Source organism: Globicephala melas, chromosome 11, assembly GCF_963455315.2.
Source record: "Globicephala melas chromosome 11, mGloMel1.2, whole genome shotgun sequence".
NCBI lineage: Eukaryota > Metazoa > Chordata > Mammalia > Artiodactyla > Delphinidae > Globicephala > Globicephala melas.
Window position 1 is genome coordinate 4529016 of NC_083324.2, and position 17450 is coordinate 4546465.

Genomic DNA, 17450 nt, shown 5'->3' on the forward strand with positions numbered 1-17450 from the left:
CTCCACCCTGGAGAAGCTCGTGCATACGCTACCATGAGAAATGAAGGTGGTGACCAGCACAGTGCTGTCACAGAGGGCTGGAGAGGTGTTTTTGGAATTGCATCTTGAAACCTGGCTGAAAACTTGCCACCTGGGCACGCCTGGCAAAGGGAACAGTGTGGGTCAAGAGGAGGGGAAATAGAGGGCTCAGAGGTATGAGAAGGGCGTTGGCTACTGAGGGAACAACATCATGAAGGCTCAGGCGCCCCAGGAGGAAAGCGTGGCCGCCTTTGAGAAACGGCAGAGACTGATGTGGTCGGAGCTGAGGGCGGGGCAGAGAGAGAAGTGAGACTCCAGTCCTGAGCAGCCGGCAGGAGCCAGATCACAGAGGCCTTGAATGTCAGGCTTGACCCTGAGGACGGCCAAAAGCCAAGGAGGGGCTCTCCAGTCTTGCGCTTGGGAAGGTGGCCCTTCTGGGTTGGAGGAGGCCACTGTGAGAGTCCAGCCCTCCCCCTTCTCTCAGAGGAATTTGTGTTTTGAAAGACCAACGCCAAGTGAGACTGGAAGGCGGGCTGGTGCTGATGGAGGGATTTCAGGCCGTGTCACACAGTCAGGGCAAGCAGTATTTTGGGCCTTGGAGCTGACTGCCCCTGGAGACCGGGTTCGGCTGAGGGCACACCCGGGACGGCCCGCCAGTTCCCCCGAGCCCACTTTCCCCCTTTCCCGGGCCACATCCCCCAACAGCAGAGGCCTTTCCCGCCTGCCCAATGGACGTGTGTCTGGCTTCCGTTTTCGAGTCAGTTGTAGCCTTGTGATTTCCCCTGGCGGCTGGGGAGCCAGCTTCCCCCTCAGAGCACAGATCACGCAGAGCAGCCAACGGGTTACTTCTCCTTTAAAATTTTTTTAAAATTTTATTTTTAGAATAAGAAAAAAAAAGTCAGAGGAAAGGCTTTTTAGAGAATTCCTCCAGTGCAGAATTAATGGCTGTGAGCGTCAGGGCGGGCAGGCGAGAGCTAGATTCCCAGCCATTCCCACCTCATCCTCTCTGCACCCCCGGCCCACAAATCACCCTGATCTGGGCGCCTGGTCCGGCTGTTCCCAGGACCCCCCATTCTGGCTGGCTGGGGACCCCCCATCGCAGGGCCCAGTGCAGAAAATCCCAAAGTTGTCACCCAGGCCCTCCATGTGTCCCCTTCCTGCCTTCCCACCCCTCCCACAGCTCAGGGAGGAAGCGCCTGTCCCCTGGGCAAGGGTTTGCTATTTTAATTTTAGAACAACGTATTACTAAATGACACAAGTAATCCACAGATTTCAGTGAAGAAGAGTTAGACAACCCCTGGGAAAAGCATCCTCATGACAGGTCTTGGGCCCACGTGCCCGCTCTCCTGCCTGCTCGCTGGTAGAGCCGCCTCATCTCTTCCCTGCAGCCGCAGGATTGCGGGGGAGTGGGACCACGGCTAGGAGAGGCCGCTGAGGAGATGGGCCAGCAGCCTCCTTCCAGGGCCGGCCCCCAACTTGGGCGCAGAGATGAACACAGAGGATGGGTCAGGCAGGGTAGTCTGAAGCTGAAAGATGAAGAGCCAGTGATAAGACAGTCTGGGCAGTGGCATTCCAGGCAGAGGGACCGGCACAGGCAAAGGCCCTGTGGCAGGACCCAGCTTGGACTGTTTGAGGGACAGAAATGAGGCCGGTGTGGCTGGAGTGGAGGAGTGAGGGCAAGGATGGGATGGGCTGGGCCCAGAAGATCCCAGGGGCCTGAAGGGAGGGTTTAGGATCCAAGGTTTATTCTCAGTATCGTGTAAACCATCTGAGGGTTTCAAGCAGAGGAGACCTTTGTACCTTTAAAGCGCTCACTTGGCAGCTGTGTTCGGGGAAACGTTGAGGGCAAGAGTTGGCCCAGAGAAGAGGGGCCTGGAAGAGCCTCCTCGGTGAGAGGATGGCTGCCTTAAGGTGGTCCCAGGTGGTCCAGCTTAGAAAGTTTTTGAGGTAGGCATGATTTGCCCCCAAATTCCACTTTATAATAATAATTTCAGTGACTGTCGTATCTGAAACAGCGATAGTATCAGTTGACACTTCGGGAGCATTTACTGTGAGCCACGCTCCGGGCCGGCGCTTTACGATGAACTGTCTTATCCCTGTGCCTATGAGGGAGGTGCTGGAGATGCACCCATTTTATAGTTGAGTAAACTGAGGCTCAGAGGAGTGAAGTGACTTGCTCAGGTCGCTCCTGGCCATCCTGTGGAAGGCCACCGGGTCATGAGTTGTGGCCCAGGGCAGTCCCCATCCCCACCCCATCGCTGGGCTCAGGGCTCAGCTCTGTTTATTTTCCCAAGAATGAAGGACCTGGTATTTATGGTTTGCTTTTGTAAACTAGTTGAGATTTTGTACAAAACCCATGTGGGCACATCATCAGCGGCTTTGGCTTGCAAAAAGCACAGATAAGGGGAAAAAAACCTCTCTCTAAAGCCATGCCCTAAAGCCAGTTCTGCTGGCCGCTTCAGTCCTGGTGGCGTGATATTGCAGCTGGTGACCTGGAGCAGGCCACATCCCCTCTGAGCCTCAGTTTCCCTGTCTGTGACATGGGACCTCAGAGGGCTGCCAGGATTCAGGGAGTTGACGCACAGGCCCGGTACAGGGTCAGTTCCCAGTAAACGTGGCCTGTATTGTTTGCTGTCGTGACTGTTGCTTTAATGTTTATGTGCCAGTTTTACCAAAAAGGCCCCGCGGCATCCTGAGACTTTTCTCAGCCAGACATCTTTCTTCATAATCGGTGCAGATTTGTGGCGTCTCCCAGGGCTGGGGTGGCTCTCCTGGATGACGTGCTCAATCCTCGCGGACACTGAGGTGGTGGCCCCCACCCCCACTCTTCTAAAACACCCTTGTGTCTGCATCCTTGTGGGTTTGCACAGTTGTCTTCTGAAAGGCCCTTCTAGAGGCCTGTGTTGTACTTCTGTGGAGACTGCAGGAGAAACCTTTGAAAGAACCAACAAAACTCAGAGAAAGGTGGAAAAGGTGGGCGCAAGTCCTGGGAATGGCGGGGGCTGGGCATGCCAGCGCGGTTTTCCCACTCCTGTGAGGTGCAGCTGATGGGGATGGCAGGATTGTGCATTTGGACACACCTGGCCTCGGTTTGCCCATCTGCAATGTGGGCAGATGAAGGGACGTGTGTTGGGAAAGGAGAGAGGGACCTCAATTTGGGGAGCCTTCAACCTGGGTCTGGCGAGCTGCTGGGAATTTGGGAGGGGCTTGCTGGGGTCAGAGCAGGGGCCTGGGGGGAGGAGACCCCATGATTGCTGTGGAGACCTCGCCGGGACAGGAGGGACACCTCTTGGGTGTCAGCAGGTAAGTTGGGGCAGAGGCTGGCCTCCCTGGGCCTTCTTGCCTTCCTCACATGACTCCTCCTGTCCAGCTCCTGCACACCCGGAACGTACCCATCTCCTTGGGGCAGCTCCGTGACTGAAGCCGAGGGCAGAGGTCAACTTGGGCCCAGAGACGGGGTCCTGCTTATGTTGGGGCCTGAGCCCAGCGCTGGGCATACAGAACAGGAGCAGGACTTTGAAAGCACTGATGCTGAGGCCGGAGACCACAGCCGGCTGTGTGGGCAGGGAGCCGGAGAAGGTTCCGGAGCCGAGGTCTGACATGTGTCTCTCTTCCAGCTGCAGCCGGAACAGCTGGACTGCGGGGCCGCCCACCTGCAGCACCCCCTATCCATCCTGCAGCCCCTGAAGGCCTCGCCCGTGTTCCGAGCCCAGGGCCTCTCCTCCGTGGCCGTGGCCAGCGTGGGCAACTACACGGTGGTCTTCCTGGGCACAGTCAGTGGCCGGCTGCTGAAGGTAGGGCTAGGCCTGGGGCTGGGGGGGTAGCCGGGGGGGGGGGAGGGGGCAGGGGTTGGGGGGAGGGGCCCACGGGTTATAAGGCGGCGTCTTCCACGTCTGCGTTTTCCACTCTTACTCACAGCAGTAAGTACCCGTCCTGCAGAGGAGGGAACCAGGGCTGAGAGGGGGCACTTCTCTCAGGGCTCCAGGACTGGGGTTTTGAAACCGGGTGGATCTGAGTTCAGGTCTCTGGGCTCTGCCGCTTGCAGGCTGTTTGACCTTGGGCAGTGAACTTTCTCTCTCCTGGCTTCAGTTTCCCCATCTGTTAAGAGCTGCACTTCTGGCCTCTTGAGACTGTTGTAGGACTTTCAAGGGGCAGGGGGAGGCCACAGCCTGGCAAGTGGGGACTCTTCCTCCCGTTTCCTCCTCCACTCTGTTGGCCGCCCTCTGCAGATGCCCCAGCCCGAAACCAAAGTGACTGGTTTCTGGAGGTAATGATGCCCGGCCCTGAGTTGCCTGGAGCTGGGAAGGGGTGAGAGTTTCCCCACTTAGCGGCCTCCAGGTGAGGGCGTGAACCTGCCCCCCAGGCACCTACCACACCCTGCTGGTCAGAACGACAGCCACATGGCATGCCTCCAGCCGGCACCAGGCCCTGGCCTAATTGATTCAGATCCGATAATCCAATTCCCTCAGCCAGGTGTGGGAGCAGGGAGGGGGCAGGGGTCCTCCTCAACCTTCAGAGCTTCCGTTGAGGGTCCGCAGACAGTGGGGCTTGTGTTTTGGCGTCAGGTACTCAGATGGGGATCCTCGCTCCTCCCCTCCCAGCTGTGTGACCTGGGGTGGTTACTTCTCACTCAGCCTCAATTTCCCCATCTGTCCAGGAGTCTCCCCCACCCACGAAGCTGCAGTTATTAGGCACCACTGTCTACCCAGCCTCGACAGGCGTGTCACGGGCATCATCTTGTTTAATTCTCACATCCCTTCAAGGGAGGCAGAGCCATGATCCCCATTTCACAGATGAGGACACTGAGGCTCTGAGAGGGGAAACGACTGCCCCAAAGTCACACAGCGAGAGCCTTGGTTGAATTCAGGTCCAGTCAGCACAGAGCCACCCCACCCCTCAACCTGGACCTCTTCACCCTCCATGCTGCGCTGTGCTGGGTCATCTCCCGCCCACTTGCCCAGCTTGGGGCTTAGATCATAAGCACCCAGCCCAGGCCCCAGAGCACACTAGGTGCTCAATAGACTGTGTTTTATTTTTGGGGTTTTTTTTTGGCTGCGTTGGGTCTTCATTGCTGTGCGCGGGCTTTCTCTAGTTGTGGCGAGCGGGGGCTACTCTTCGTTGCAGTGTGCGGGCTTCTCATAGCGGTGGCTTCTCCCGTTGCAGAGCATGGACTCTAGAGCGCAGGCTCAGTAGTTGTGGCGCACGGGCTTAGTTGCTCCGCGGCACGTGGGATCTTCCCGGACCAGGGCTGAAGCCCGTGTCCCCTGTGTTGGCAGGCGGATTCTTAACCACTGCGCCACCAGGGAAGTCCCATCAGTAGACTGTTGAAGGAGTGGAAACATGTCTGCTGGATGCCTGGGGGTGGGAATGGGGCCAAGCTGCCCGGGACAGGCTCTGCCAAGAGGCCCCTTGGGACGAGGGTTGTCACAAGGGCGGGGACAGCCTGTGGGAACCTGGGGAGAGAGTAATTCCAACTGGGTGTGTGGAGGGCATCTGCGAAGCCCTCCTTTTTGTTGGAGACCTTGGGAGGACAAATCTTGGTCCAAGGGGGAGAGGGAAGTGTTCCAGAAAGGGAGCACAGCATGGGAAAAGGCTCAGAGGCTGGGATGTTGAGTCGGGTTTAGTGGGTGGAGATGAGGCTGGTGGAGTAAGCTGAGATGGATCGTCAGGGCCTTGAATGCCAGAGCAAGTTGATGCCACACGCAGGAGGAACCACTAAAGGTTTGGGAGCCCACCGAGGAGGGCTGGGTGGTAGGAGGCCCCAGGGAGGCATCTAGACCCCTGACCCCAGCTCAGGGCTTGGCAGGACCCTGACAGGGCAGCACGTTGAGATTGTGAGACCAGCCGGAAGAGAGCAGTTTGATGGGTCTCTGATCGGCACTGTCAGTCCTCTAGGGGACATGCAGACGGGCCCTCAGCCAGAGAAGCTTCCAGGCCCCAGCTAGTCCTGGTCCTTCTCCTGCCCGGACATTGGACCCCACACCCCAGCCCCAGCCTTGGACTCTGGGGTCAGACAGGCCTAGGCTTGCATCACGACCCTGAGGCATCTTCATTTTAGGACTCTTGCCAAGTCCCTTGGCTTCTCTAGGCCTCAGTTTCCTCATCTGTGAGATGGGCGTGAGAGGGGAGGGATGAGACGGGTGGCTCTGCAGCTTCTCCCGGGCTTGGCCCTGGCAGCGCTTCCGCCGCATCTTCTTTAGCACACTTCGTGGGCACGCGGGGCAGGTATCGTCATCAGCCCCATTAGCTCAGAGAGTGGAAGTGACTTGGACAACTTGTACTTTGTGCAGCTTGTAAATGTCAAGGCCAGGATTCAAACCCAAGTCCCAGCTCCTTGGCATGGTGCCCAACAGCCTCCCAGAGAATGTTTTGTAAACTGTGAAGCCCGAAGCTATTCACAGGGTTGGATGTGCCCATGAAGGGCAGCGAGGGAGGCCCTGGTGGGGGCACAGCAGAGGCAAAAGCGTAGAGTGACCCTCTGCCAGTCCTGGAAGGGCCCGAGAGAGGGGCAGAGGTGGAGACTCCCAGCCCGGGTCAGCCCCTACCCCCAGGGCAGGTCCCCCGCATTCGGCCTCCCCCTGCCGGGCACCTTCGTGGCTCACCGTGCCCTGACGGCTCCCCCCCCACCCCAGATCAACCTGAACGAGAGCATGCAGGTGGTGAGCAGGAAGGTGGTGACGGTGGCCTACGGGGAGCCTGTGCACCACGTCATGCAGTTTGACCCCGCTGACCCCGGCTACCTCTATCTGATGACGTCGCACCAGGTAAGGCCCAAGCCTCGGTCTGACGAGGTCCCAGGACGAGCCGAGCTCTCTTGCTTGCCTTGCCTGTGCGCGTGCTGCTGCTGCTGCTGGGGGCGCCTTCTCCCTTACCCCCGGCCTGCTCGTCCTCACCTCCCAGCGCAGGCATCACCTCTGCAGGGCAGCCTTGTTCCCTGTGTGTCCCCCATTATAGCATCGAGCCTCAGTTTCCCCAGCTTCTCACAGCCCTCGCCGTGCTGACTCCCCTGGGAGGGGCCGGCAGCCCCTCTGATCTGGGCCCCTGCCTCTGCCTCTAGATGGCCAGGGTGAAAGTCGCTGCGTGTGCTGTGCACACCACCTGCGGGGACTGCGTGGGTGCAGCCGACGCCTACTGCGGCTGGTGTGCCCTGGAGACGCGGTGAGACCCCTGGGACAGGGGCTGGGCCAGGGAGGCCGTCAGGGCGGGGGAGCCCCCCTGCGTCCTGACCTGCGCCGTGCCACCCCAGGTGCACCCTGCAGCAGGACTGCGCCAACTCCAGCCAGCCGCGTTTCTGGACCAGTGCCAGCGAGGGCCCCGGCCGCTGTCCCGCCATGACCGTCCTGCCGGCCGAGATCGATGTGCACCAAGAGTACCCGGTGAGTCTCTGGGGAGCCAGGACCCAGCTCCGGGCTCAGAAGTACGGGTGGAGAACAGCCCTTCACCTGGCACCCAAACCCTGAGAGGTGGAGACTCCTGCGCATAGCATCCCAGGGACCTGGAGGCAGATGACGAGAACGATAACGACCAGATGGTCTTAACATCCCCATTTTACAGGCGAGGAAACTGAGGCCAGAGCGGTGAAGTGACTTGTTCAAGGTCATACAGCGAGGGAGTGGCAAAGCTGGGATTTGAATTCAAGTGGGTGGGCTCCAGAGTCACAGAAGAGGGGGGGCAAATTAGAAGATGGGAGGAGAGCCAGCACCCCCCATCTCACATCCTGGCCACCAAGTGCCAGACTGCTGTTTCTCGAGCTGGGAAACATGAATCTGCAGCATGGGGGCAAGTAGCTACCCCCTCACCTGTGTCCAGGAGGGCCCAGAGCTGCCGCAGCCTCCTGCTTACCTGTAGCAGGCAGCCTCTGGGCAGGGGTGTTCCAGGCCCTGGCAGGGGCTGAGGGACAGACAGGCTTGGGTCCCACCCAGCCCTGCCCTCAGTGACTTCTCTGAGGCTGGCATCTTCCTCTGTCACCTGGGGGAGATGATGGCTCTGATGGCCCAGACAGGCCCTGGGGCTCCTGGGCGCCCTCCTCCCCATCATTACATGTCACAGTCCTGCACACACATCATCTGGTCAAGCGAACTGGCTCTGTGCCACGCACAGGCCTAGACTTGGGGAGACAGCGGTGAATAAGATAGACAAACGCCTGGTCCTTGAGGGGTTGACATGCTCATCAGGGAGAGAGACGAAGCAAGATAAAATGCCAAGATGGTGATAAGTACTACAGAGAAAAAGAAAGCAGAGCAGAGAACCGGGTGCAGAGCGAGTAGGTTGCGGGGCAGTGTTGACATTTTAGACCAGGTCGAGGTGGGGGACTCACTGCAAAGGCGACATCTGAGCAGAGGTAGGAAGGCAGGGTGAGTGTCTGGGCAGAGGGAACCGCCAGTGCAAAGGCCCTGAGGTGGGACCAAGACTCATGATTTGAGAGGGTGTCAGAGGATGGCATCTGAGGTCACGGGGGCCACATCATGCAGCGCCTCTGGCTACTGTAAGATGGTCAGTTTCATTTTGCAAACAGGGAAACTGAGGCCCATGTAGGCTGCAGCCCTCTGGCGTGGAGTCCTGACCACCCACCACCTCTTCTCCTGGGGTTACAGGGCGGGGGTGGGGCGGTGCGGGGAGTGGCCTTCCTCCACCCCCACCCCACCCCGTTCCCCACACCCCCAGCTAAGGGCCCTGGCCTCCAGGGTATGATCCTGCAGATCTCAGGGAGCCTGCCCAGCCTCAGCGGCATGGAGATGGCCTGTGACTATGGAAACGACATCCACACTGTGGCTCGGGTTCCGGGCCCTGCCTTTGGCCACCAGATCGCCTACTGCAACCTCCTGCCGAGGAACCGGTTCCCGCCCTTCCCACCCAACCAAGGTAAGCACTTCACTGCCTGGGCTGTGGGGACAGCCAGATGGGGGCTCTCAGGTGGTGGAATCTCAGGCATGGGGGTCCTGATATCACAGCCTCTGATGTCGGTGGAGACCCCCAGCTCCATTGTTCTTCTCTCCCTGGATCCCCTGCTCTGTTCCAGACCACGTAACCGTCGAGATGGCGGTGAGGGTCAACGGGCAGAACATCGTCAGGGCCAGTTTCACCATCTACGACTGCGGCCGTGTTGGGCAGGTGTATCCCCACACAGCGTGAGTGGCGCGGGGCCTGCTTCCAGGTGGCGGGAGGAGGTTCTGCTCCTGGGGAAGCCCAGGGAAGAGACATGATGGTGTCCCAGAGGCAGACAGGACTCTTGGTTGTTCACTCGCCGGCATGTTTGTGCAACAAACTGGCATCTTTGCCCGGCAAAGATGGCACAGTGCCCGGCGTCTGTGAGCACCCAGGCTGGTAGAGGCCGAGAGAAGTGCTATGATTACACTTAACTTAGTGTCATAAAGGCCCTGCTTACCTATTTCCTCCTTGCATACCTCTTGCAGCAGGAAGCTCACTACCTAACAGAGTGCCCAGCCCCTCTCGGCAGCTCTGATGTTGAGAAAGACCTTCCCCTGTGCTGGGATCTGCATCCCTGGGTCCCGGTTCCTGAGCACCGGGGCTGGGAGCCGGGTAGCTGAGGGCCCCCCTTGTCTTCCAGCTGCACCAGCTGCCTGTCGGCACAGTGGCCCTGTTTCTGGTGCGCCCAGCAGCACTCCTGTGTTTCCAACCAGTCTCGGTGTGAGGCCTCACCGAATCCCACGGTAAGCCAGGCCCAAGGCGTGCCCTCTGCCTCCAGTGGTCCGTTTTTTCCCATTTAGTATGTTGAGAACATTTCCGTATCGTTAAATTTTCTTCCTTCGCTCCAGATTTAACAGCTGTGCCGGGCTCATCACATCACAGTGCATTTAACCAACCCCCTCTTGTTGGACATGCTGATCCTTCCTGTTTCTTTTTTGCATTCTGATACGTCCAGGGCGCTGTGCACGGCCTTGATTATTCCCTGGAGACCAGTTGTTCAAAGTGGCATTTTGGGGTGAAAGCCTGGCCGTGTTTTTCACTTTTAGCTCAGCTGACCCCCAGGAAAGCCCGAGCCAGTTTACGCCTCCAGCTGTAGGAGGAGGCCCCCTTCTGCACTTTGTGCTACTTTTCAATTTTACCTTCAACATTTCCAGCAACCCTAGAGAGTACCAGTCCCCAGAGCAACTGAAGCCCCAGCCTCTTGGCTCTGGGCTCAGGGAACCTCGTCAGGAATCCCCAAAGCCTTGTCTGCCCATGGCAGGTGCCAACGAGTAATGCTGAGGAGGGACTTCATGGCCCGAGCCTGGAATCCTGTGGTCTCAGCCCCTCCTGCCTGAGCGTCAGAACTGCTTTGAGGAGGAGGTGTACCGCAGCAGCAATGCTTAACTCAAAGCAGTGATGCAGTAAAGTGGGGTTTCCAGTGCTGGGAGAGAGGCCCGGTAGAGGCTGTGTGGCGAAATCCCAGGGGAGGCTCCGAGCCTCTGCAGTGGGCGCTGGGACTCCAGTCTAGGCCAGCCAGGACTCCTGCCCTCGTTTGGGGCCAACATCTCCTTCCGGCCCCAGCCCTGGCCTGTGTATACAGTAGGGACTTGATGAATGTCATTGTGAAGCATTCATGCCGGCAGCCTGCCTCCTGTGCTCTGCCCTAGGATACTGGGGCGAGGAGGACTCAGCCTCAACACCCTTCATTTATTGAGCACCTGTTGTATGCCTGGGTGTGTCCTAGGCACTGGGAAAGCACCAGGTTAGACACGGTTCTGCCCTCCCCGTTGTGAACCCAGAGCCTAAGGTGTGAGTTGTAGCTGTGTGATCCCAGGCAAGCTGCCAGACCTCTCTGTGCCTATTTCCCCATCTGTAAAATGGAGCCTATTTCAAAAGCTGGGGCGGGCATCTGGAATTACACCTGTCTGTAAGGTACCAACTTCATACTTGACACACAGTAGGTGGCCACTCTGCTGGGTGGGACAGGGAGGACTTCTCTGGGAGGGGAACCTTCTGCCGGGTCCTAACAGATGCATAGGCGCTCACCAGCCTGGAGGTGTATCTGTGGCAGTGCCCCCGTGAACCACTCTCTCCCAGGTCTGCGGCTCTGCAGGTCAGGGTTGAGGGGGGTGCAGAGAGGGCCTGTCTTAGAGGATTATGGCAATCCAGTGGGAAAAGAGGCAGCTCCCACGCTGGGCCTGCAGGAGCTTCTGAACCGATGCTTAATTTGGCGTTTAGTTAAGTGCCAGTTAGCCGTGGAGGCGCCATGCCTCTGATTGGGCGGCAGGCAGCGGGGTCTGCATATCCCCCTGGACCCCTCAGGAGCTGGGAGCAGGCGGTAGGGCTTGGGCCAAGCCAGAGAGGTGTCTCTGGGAAGGCAGGTGCTAGGGGCTGAGTCTTCTCTCACTTCCTGTTCCCTCGTGGGCCCCAGAGGAAGGAAACCGGGGAGTGCAGGATGCCAGGAGGAGGGCTCCAGCTTTTCCGCAGAGGGGGGGAGAATAAGGAAGGCGCTGCATCCTCCACTTTCAGTTGTCCAGGGAGGGCGTGGCCACCCCAAGGCGGTGTGACTTTTGGCCTTAGAAGCAAGGAGGGTTTGGGCAGATGGAAGGGCAGGGTCTCTTGGTGGGGAGCCTGGGTAGACGCGTCCATGAAGGTGGTTAGGAGCCGGTGGAGAGGGTAGTTCGGTGGGAATGTGGGGGAAGTTTACAGGGGCTGGGAGCGGTGCAGAAGGGCAGGGAAGGAACAGGTCAGGTGGGTTCAGGGTCCCAGGGCCACCCAGTGCTCCGCTGGATTGGGACCCGAGCTCTCAACTCTTGAACGTAGAAAGACCTTGGGGGAGTCTGTGGACTCCAGTGTGGAGACAGGTGAGGCCCCCTGTGAACTGGCACACACTGGGCTCACATCTGGGCTTTCTGCGGCTCCTGGCATTGCCGCCCTGGCATCTGTTTCCCCAACTCCTGGTCTCCCGCCTTCTTGGCTCTGCGCAGAGTTCGTTCGGTCAGTCGGCCATGGTTTCCTGAGCCTGCAGCTACACTCTGGCAAAGGGGAGAAGCTGCTTAGCATCTTTCAGAGGCATTGACGACTCTGCTTGGGGTGGGACCAGGAGGCCCCAGTCCTTTGCGAGCAGGGAAGCCCTAGCTCAAACTGGCGTCAGCCCCAACAGAATCGTGTGGCTTGTGTGAGTACAGAGTCCGAGGGGCGGCGTCCCCTTCAGGCACAGCTGGGTCCGGGGGCTCCAACACTGTCAGCAGGGCCTCCCCACCCCTCTGAGTGGCCTCCACTCTGAGGCAGGCCCTCCCCTCTTGGCAGCAAGATGGCCTCAGCAGCCCCGGGCAGGCTTCTGATCCCCCAGCAGCCCCAGGAGAGTTTCTCATTGATTCTGCGGAAGTTCCAGGGGAACTGGGTCACGTTCACTCCCCATACCAATTGCTGAGTCCAGGACGGGCCTGGGTACCCGCCCATCCCTGGGGCTAGGGAGTAGGGTCAGCCCTCCCGAACCACAGGCCTGGGGGTTGGGGAGATTCCCCTATGGCCAAGGCAGACTTGGAGGCCATGGTCGGGGGCTGGAGGCTGGCAGCAGATGTACCAGCTGTCCCCAAGGAGGATTAGCCAACCCTGGGGGAGGTGCTGAAAGAGGGCAAAGATGCGCCCGCACTCAGCCTTGCTCCCGCTCTGTACAATGGGTACAAGCATCCAGGTGGCCGTGGCTCATAAGGGTCAAGGGGGGTAGGGGCCCTCAGGGATGATCCCACGTCACTTCCTCTTGCGGAAGCTCCCCCTTCCCCAGCCCTCACCCCTCCAGCCCCCGCTGTTGGCCACCTACCCTCAGGTGGGGTGCAGCTGGGAGGACAGAGCTGCAGGGCCCCCAGCCAGCTGTGAAGCAGGCTGGCAGCGGCTGTGAGACCCGATTAGAAACATGTGGCTTCCATTCCCGGAAACTCCGGGGGGGTTACACATGGATGGCACAGGACAGCAGCTCAGAGAGGGACAGACTTGTGGGTCACACAGCGAGTGGACACCAGCTGCTACCTCCCAGCCCCACCGTGTGGTCCGCTGAGGTCCCACCTGGGCCCAGCCATGTTGCCTCTTTGGCCAAGGCCCCTGTGGTCGGCTCCCAGGGAAACTCACTGGCCTGGGCGAGGTTTCTGGCCTGGAGGTCAGCAACCATCCTGGACAACTAGAGCCCACTGTGCTTGGGCAAACCACTTGGTTTTTCTGTGCCTCAATATCCTAGTCTGTAAAATGGGTGTAATGGTGGTACCTACCTCGTAGGGCTGTTGGGAGAAGGATTTGTTGAATTAATACTGTGCAAAGTGCTCAGAAGTATCCCGGTGCACAGGGAGGGCTGTGTCAGCTGGCCGCTTCTTCTGTCACTATGACCATGGTCAATGATAGTAAATACGGCATTGGCATCCCTCGAGCTCTGGTTTTTATGCTGGGCCCCTGAGGGTCCCCTGAAGGAGCTCCCTGTCTAATTAACAATAAGGAGTAAAGACCCCTGATCCCTGGCCCTCAGTTTCAGGACTCAGTCTCTGGCCCGAGAGTCAGACAGATGGGAATTCAAAGAGCAACTCTGCCCTCTGCCCTCAGGTAGCGCCCCTCCTCTCTGAACCTCAGGTTCATACCTCCCTCCCCCCTCCCTAACTTCCTTCCTTTTATGAAGTCGCCTCCGTGGCTCCGCGGAATGCGGATGTCCAGGCCCTCCGCAGGACTTGCCGGGCGCTGGCACCTCCACCCAGAGGCCTGACTCGCCCGGGCAATGGGGAAGGGTCTGGAGCCTGGCGGCACCAGGGCGCTCACAGCCTGTTTCCCGTGGGCTGTTCAGAAGTCTGGGCTTTCTCTTTTCTGAATCATTTATCATGAGTTAATCTGGAAACCAGAACTCCAGAGCTAGGTGGAGTCTCAGAAAGTGGTAGAGCCCCTCATTTTACAGCTGGGAAAGGTGAGGCCCAGAGACGGGGAGGTTTCCTCTGAGAGGCACGCGGTGGAGCGGCCATGGGGACCCAGTTCCACTGGGCAGGGTACTGCATCTCTCTGTGCCTCAGTTTCCTCGTCGGCGAAATGGGGCCAATGCCTTCTCCTGCTCGTAGGCCTTGCCGTGAGGGTCAAGTGAGATGGTATGTGGGAGGCAGTGGGCACGCGGCCCTCGGTGCGTGCGGCTGCTACGTTTTGTTAGTAGTGTTTCCTCACTTCCCCAGGCTGCCTGGTGTCTCCCCGGGGAGACGGGGCTGCGCAGGTTGGCTGGGGTGGCCGTGAACCCCGTCTTTTCCGAAATGCCCCATTGCCAGCCCCACCTCCTTGGGTTTTGACTGCAGAGCCCTCAGGACTGCCCGCAGATCCTGCCCTCAGCCCTGGCTCCCATGCCCACGGGCAGCTCCCAGAGCATCCCGGTGCATCTGGCCAACGCCGCCTTCTTCCAGGTAAGTGAAGGCTGGGTGGGGGTGGGGCGGAGGGCTGGGAGAGTGCCGTCCCCGGTGGGGGGACTCTGCTCTGGGCCTACCACTCATGCTTTGGTTTCCTTCCTCTGAGTTTCCAGGCTATGTTTGAGAAAGCCCCGCTCTGGTTGCACAGAGCTGGGGAAACAGGAAAGTGGGCGGGGAGGGCCAGGCCACGGGGACAGCAGGCCGCCCCCAGTGCCCGCAGGAAAGCCTGGCCATGACCCCCAGACCCTTCTACCCTCTAAAGCTCCCCTGATCCAGGCCCAGCGCCCGCCCAGTGCCGCAGCCCATGGGTGACGCTGTCCATACCGTCCCCGCCCTGCCCTAGACCCCAGGCTGAGTTGTGACCCTGGACACCTCCCCAGTTCGTGGCTGACATGTCTTCCCTGGAGAATGGCCAGAGAACCCCTTTGCCGCCCGACTCCCCATTGTCCAGGTGGGGAAAATGAGGCCTAGGAAGGGGATGCAGGTGCCTCCAGGTCACACAACGTAGGGCTGCACTTGCATGCCAGCCCTGGACTCCTTGTTCAGTGCTCTTCCCTACAGCCAGTCTTCCCCTCCCCCTGCCCATCTGGGCTGGGGGAAGGGACACAGCCCCTTTCTGGGTCCCTCCTGGAGGAGCGTCCTGGGTGGGAAGTGTTGATGAGTCCTGGAAGCATGCCAGCCACCCCCTCCCCAGCTTCTGCGGACTTGCCATCTGTCGCTTCTATGGGGGAGCCGAGGCCCGTGACGCCTGTCACACGTGGGGGCCACACGCCAGGCATCTGGGATGCGTCAGGCAGCCTCGTGGCAGGGGCTGCAGCTCCGTGAGGGGCAGGGCGGCCCTGCCCTGGGCCCTCAAGCTCTTCCCTGCAATGGTTGGGAAGAGCCTCCAGGGGCAGCAAGGGGCCTGGACCCATGTGGAGGGCTGTGCCGCTCCCCTGCGGCCCTGAGCCCAGGGACTCGGACGACAGACCCACCTCCCAGCTCAGCGTGGCAGGGACACGTGAGCTCTCAGCCCTGTCAACAGCCACTTTCCTGTGTTAGTTTCAGAACGAAGCGGGGAGGGGGCAGGGCAGGGGAGTTGCCGACCTGCTATCTCCTCAGGGTGTCACATCTGCCAGCGACAGGGACATAAACAGGAAGTCCTGCCACGCGGCTGGCCTGACACACTCAAAACCCAGATTTGTTCATTCAGCAAATATTTACTGATGCTGCTCCTGGAGGCCTGTGCTGGGCTGAGGGCAAGACGGGATTGGGGAATTGGCCCTGTTTAGTCTTTCAGCAAGCACTTATTGAGCACCTCTTGCATACTGATAACCGCCAGCATATATTAGGCACCCACAGTGTGCAACCCACTAAAGATAACATGATCTCCAGTTTTCCTAGAATCCTGCAGAGTAGAGCAGCCTCTTTCTGTTGCAGAGTTTAGAAACCCGAGACCCAGAGAGGAGGAGCCACTTGCACAGGGTCACACATCTAGGAGGTAGCAGAGGTGGGATTCGAACCTGGGGGGGCCTGTGTAAGGTAGAAGCTGAGCTATTTCAGCTGCCATCTGCTGCCCTTGGAGGTGCCAGGGGGCCTGAAACCCAGCCTCAACCCTCCCCAATGGGTGGGGGGACAGGTGTAGACAGCCTGCACAGGGGATAAGGGTGGTCCTTGGCCTACAGGGTCGGGGACAGGCTTTAGGAGCTTAATGGAGCCCCTGGCGCACACCCAAGTGTTCATTGCTGAATGGATGGATGATCAAGTGAGGGGTGCCCCTGTGATTTGAGGGGGGAGTCTGGGAAGGCTTTGGAACATGGGACATTTGAGCTGCATTTTGAAGGTTGTGTTGAGTTTTGCTGGGTGGAAGAATGGGCTTGGGCAAAGGCTGAGGGCAGGACAGCCTGTGTGCTCTGTCGACATGCGTCCTGTGGCTGGTCCCAGGCCTTGTGGGGCAGAGGCTGGGGGGGGGGGGTGTTGACATTAAAGGACAGGTGGAGTCTCACTGGGATGAACCTTGTATGTCGGTCATGCTGAAGAGTCAGGGCTTTACCCACGGAGTGAAAGGCCCCGGGTTTAGGCCATTGGGAGATGTTGGTGAGACTTTTAGTGGCATGCAGAGAGCACAAGGCCAAGGTTCCAGGTGTTTATGTACCCCCTGCCTCCATCAAACATTGGACATGGAGGCCTGGAAGGACATCCTGGAGGAGGTGCAGCCCAGGCAAAGGCCTGATAGTAGGACCACGCCCACTCTTCAGGACAGCAGTGTCAGATGTCCTGATGGAGGTACAGGGCAGTGGGTGCTGACCTGAGTCTCCGCAACCCCCCTCTCCCACAGGGTGCAGCGCTTGAATGTAGCTTTGGTCGAGAAGAGATCTTTGAGGCTGTGTGGGTGAATGAATCAGCTGTACGCTGCAACCAAGTGGTGGTGAGTGGTGTAGCTTTAATGGCGGGGGGCGGGGGCAGAGGGGAAGGGGAGGCCTGCGCAAGTCCAGATCCTACACTCCTTCCTTTCTACCTCCTCTTTTTGGACCCCCTGCCCCCAGTAGCCCTGCCCTCATCTGTCTCCCTGACACCCCTCCCCCAACAAAGACCCAGACACCACTCACAGGGCTCATGGTTTTTCCTGTCTTTCTGCAGCTGCACACAACCCAGACACCACTCACACGGCTCATGGTTTTTCCTGTCTTTCTGCAGCTGCACACAACCCAGAAGAGCCAGGTGTTTCCACTCAGCCTCCAACTAAAGGGCCGGCCTGCCCGATTCCTGGACAGCCCTGACCACATGACAGGTGGGAGCGCCTTACACGGCCTCCGAGGACTCGGCCTCGAGCGGTGGGTGGGACGCAGCCTTGGGGGACTCATTCCCGCTCCGGTGTTCCCTAACCCACACGCTGCCTCAGATCCCAGCCCTGCTTTTCTGTGCCTGGTCAGTTACTCAGCACTTGATTATGGAGCAGCTCCTCTGGGCAGGCACCACACCCTCGGGGCATCTCCAGGCCAGTGGCTGTGCAGCCCCAGGTACTTCCTTACCTTTCCCTTTCTGAGCCTCTTTGTCCTCATATGAAGCAAGGGCAGAGGCCCTTTCACAGAGGGTGTGGTGAGGATTTGCTGAGATGGT

At 59.3% G+C, this 17450-nt stretch overlaps 1 protein-coding gene across 1 annotated transcript in view; it reads left to right on the top strand.

Moving 5' to 3' along the window:
• PLXND1 (plexin D1) overlaps positions 1-17450 on the top strand; it is a 51806-nt gene that overhangs the window by 13770 nt on the left and 20586 nt on the right. The window contains exons 2-11 of the mRNA XM_030840934.2: positions 3636-3812; positions 6651-6782; positions 7076-7176; positions 7265-7394; positions 8703-8880; positions 9038-9146; positions 9587-9689; positions 14244-14348; positions 16669-16758; positions 17028-17121. Of these exons, the coding sequence (XP_030696794.1) occupies positions 3636-3812; positions 6651-6782; positions 7076-7176; positions 7265-7394; positions 8703-8880; positions 9038-9146; positions 9587-9689; positions 14244-14348; positions 16669-16758; positions 17028-17121 (1219 nt within the window). The remainder of the gene's footprint in view (positions 1-3635; positions 3813-6650; positions 6783-7075; positions 7177-7264; positions 7395-8702; positions 8881-9037; positions 9147-9586; positions 9690-14243; positions 14349-16668; positions 16759-17027; positions 17122-17450) is intronic.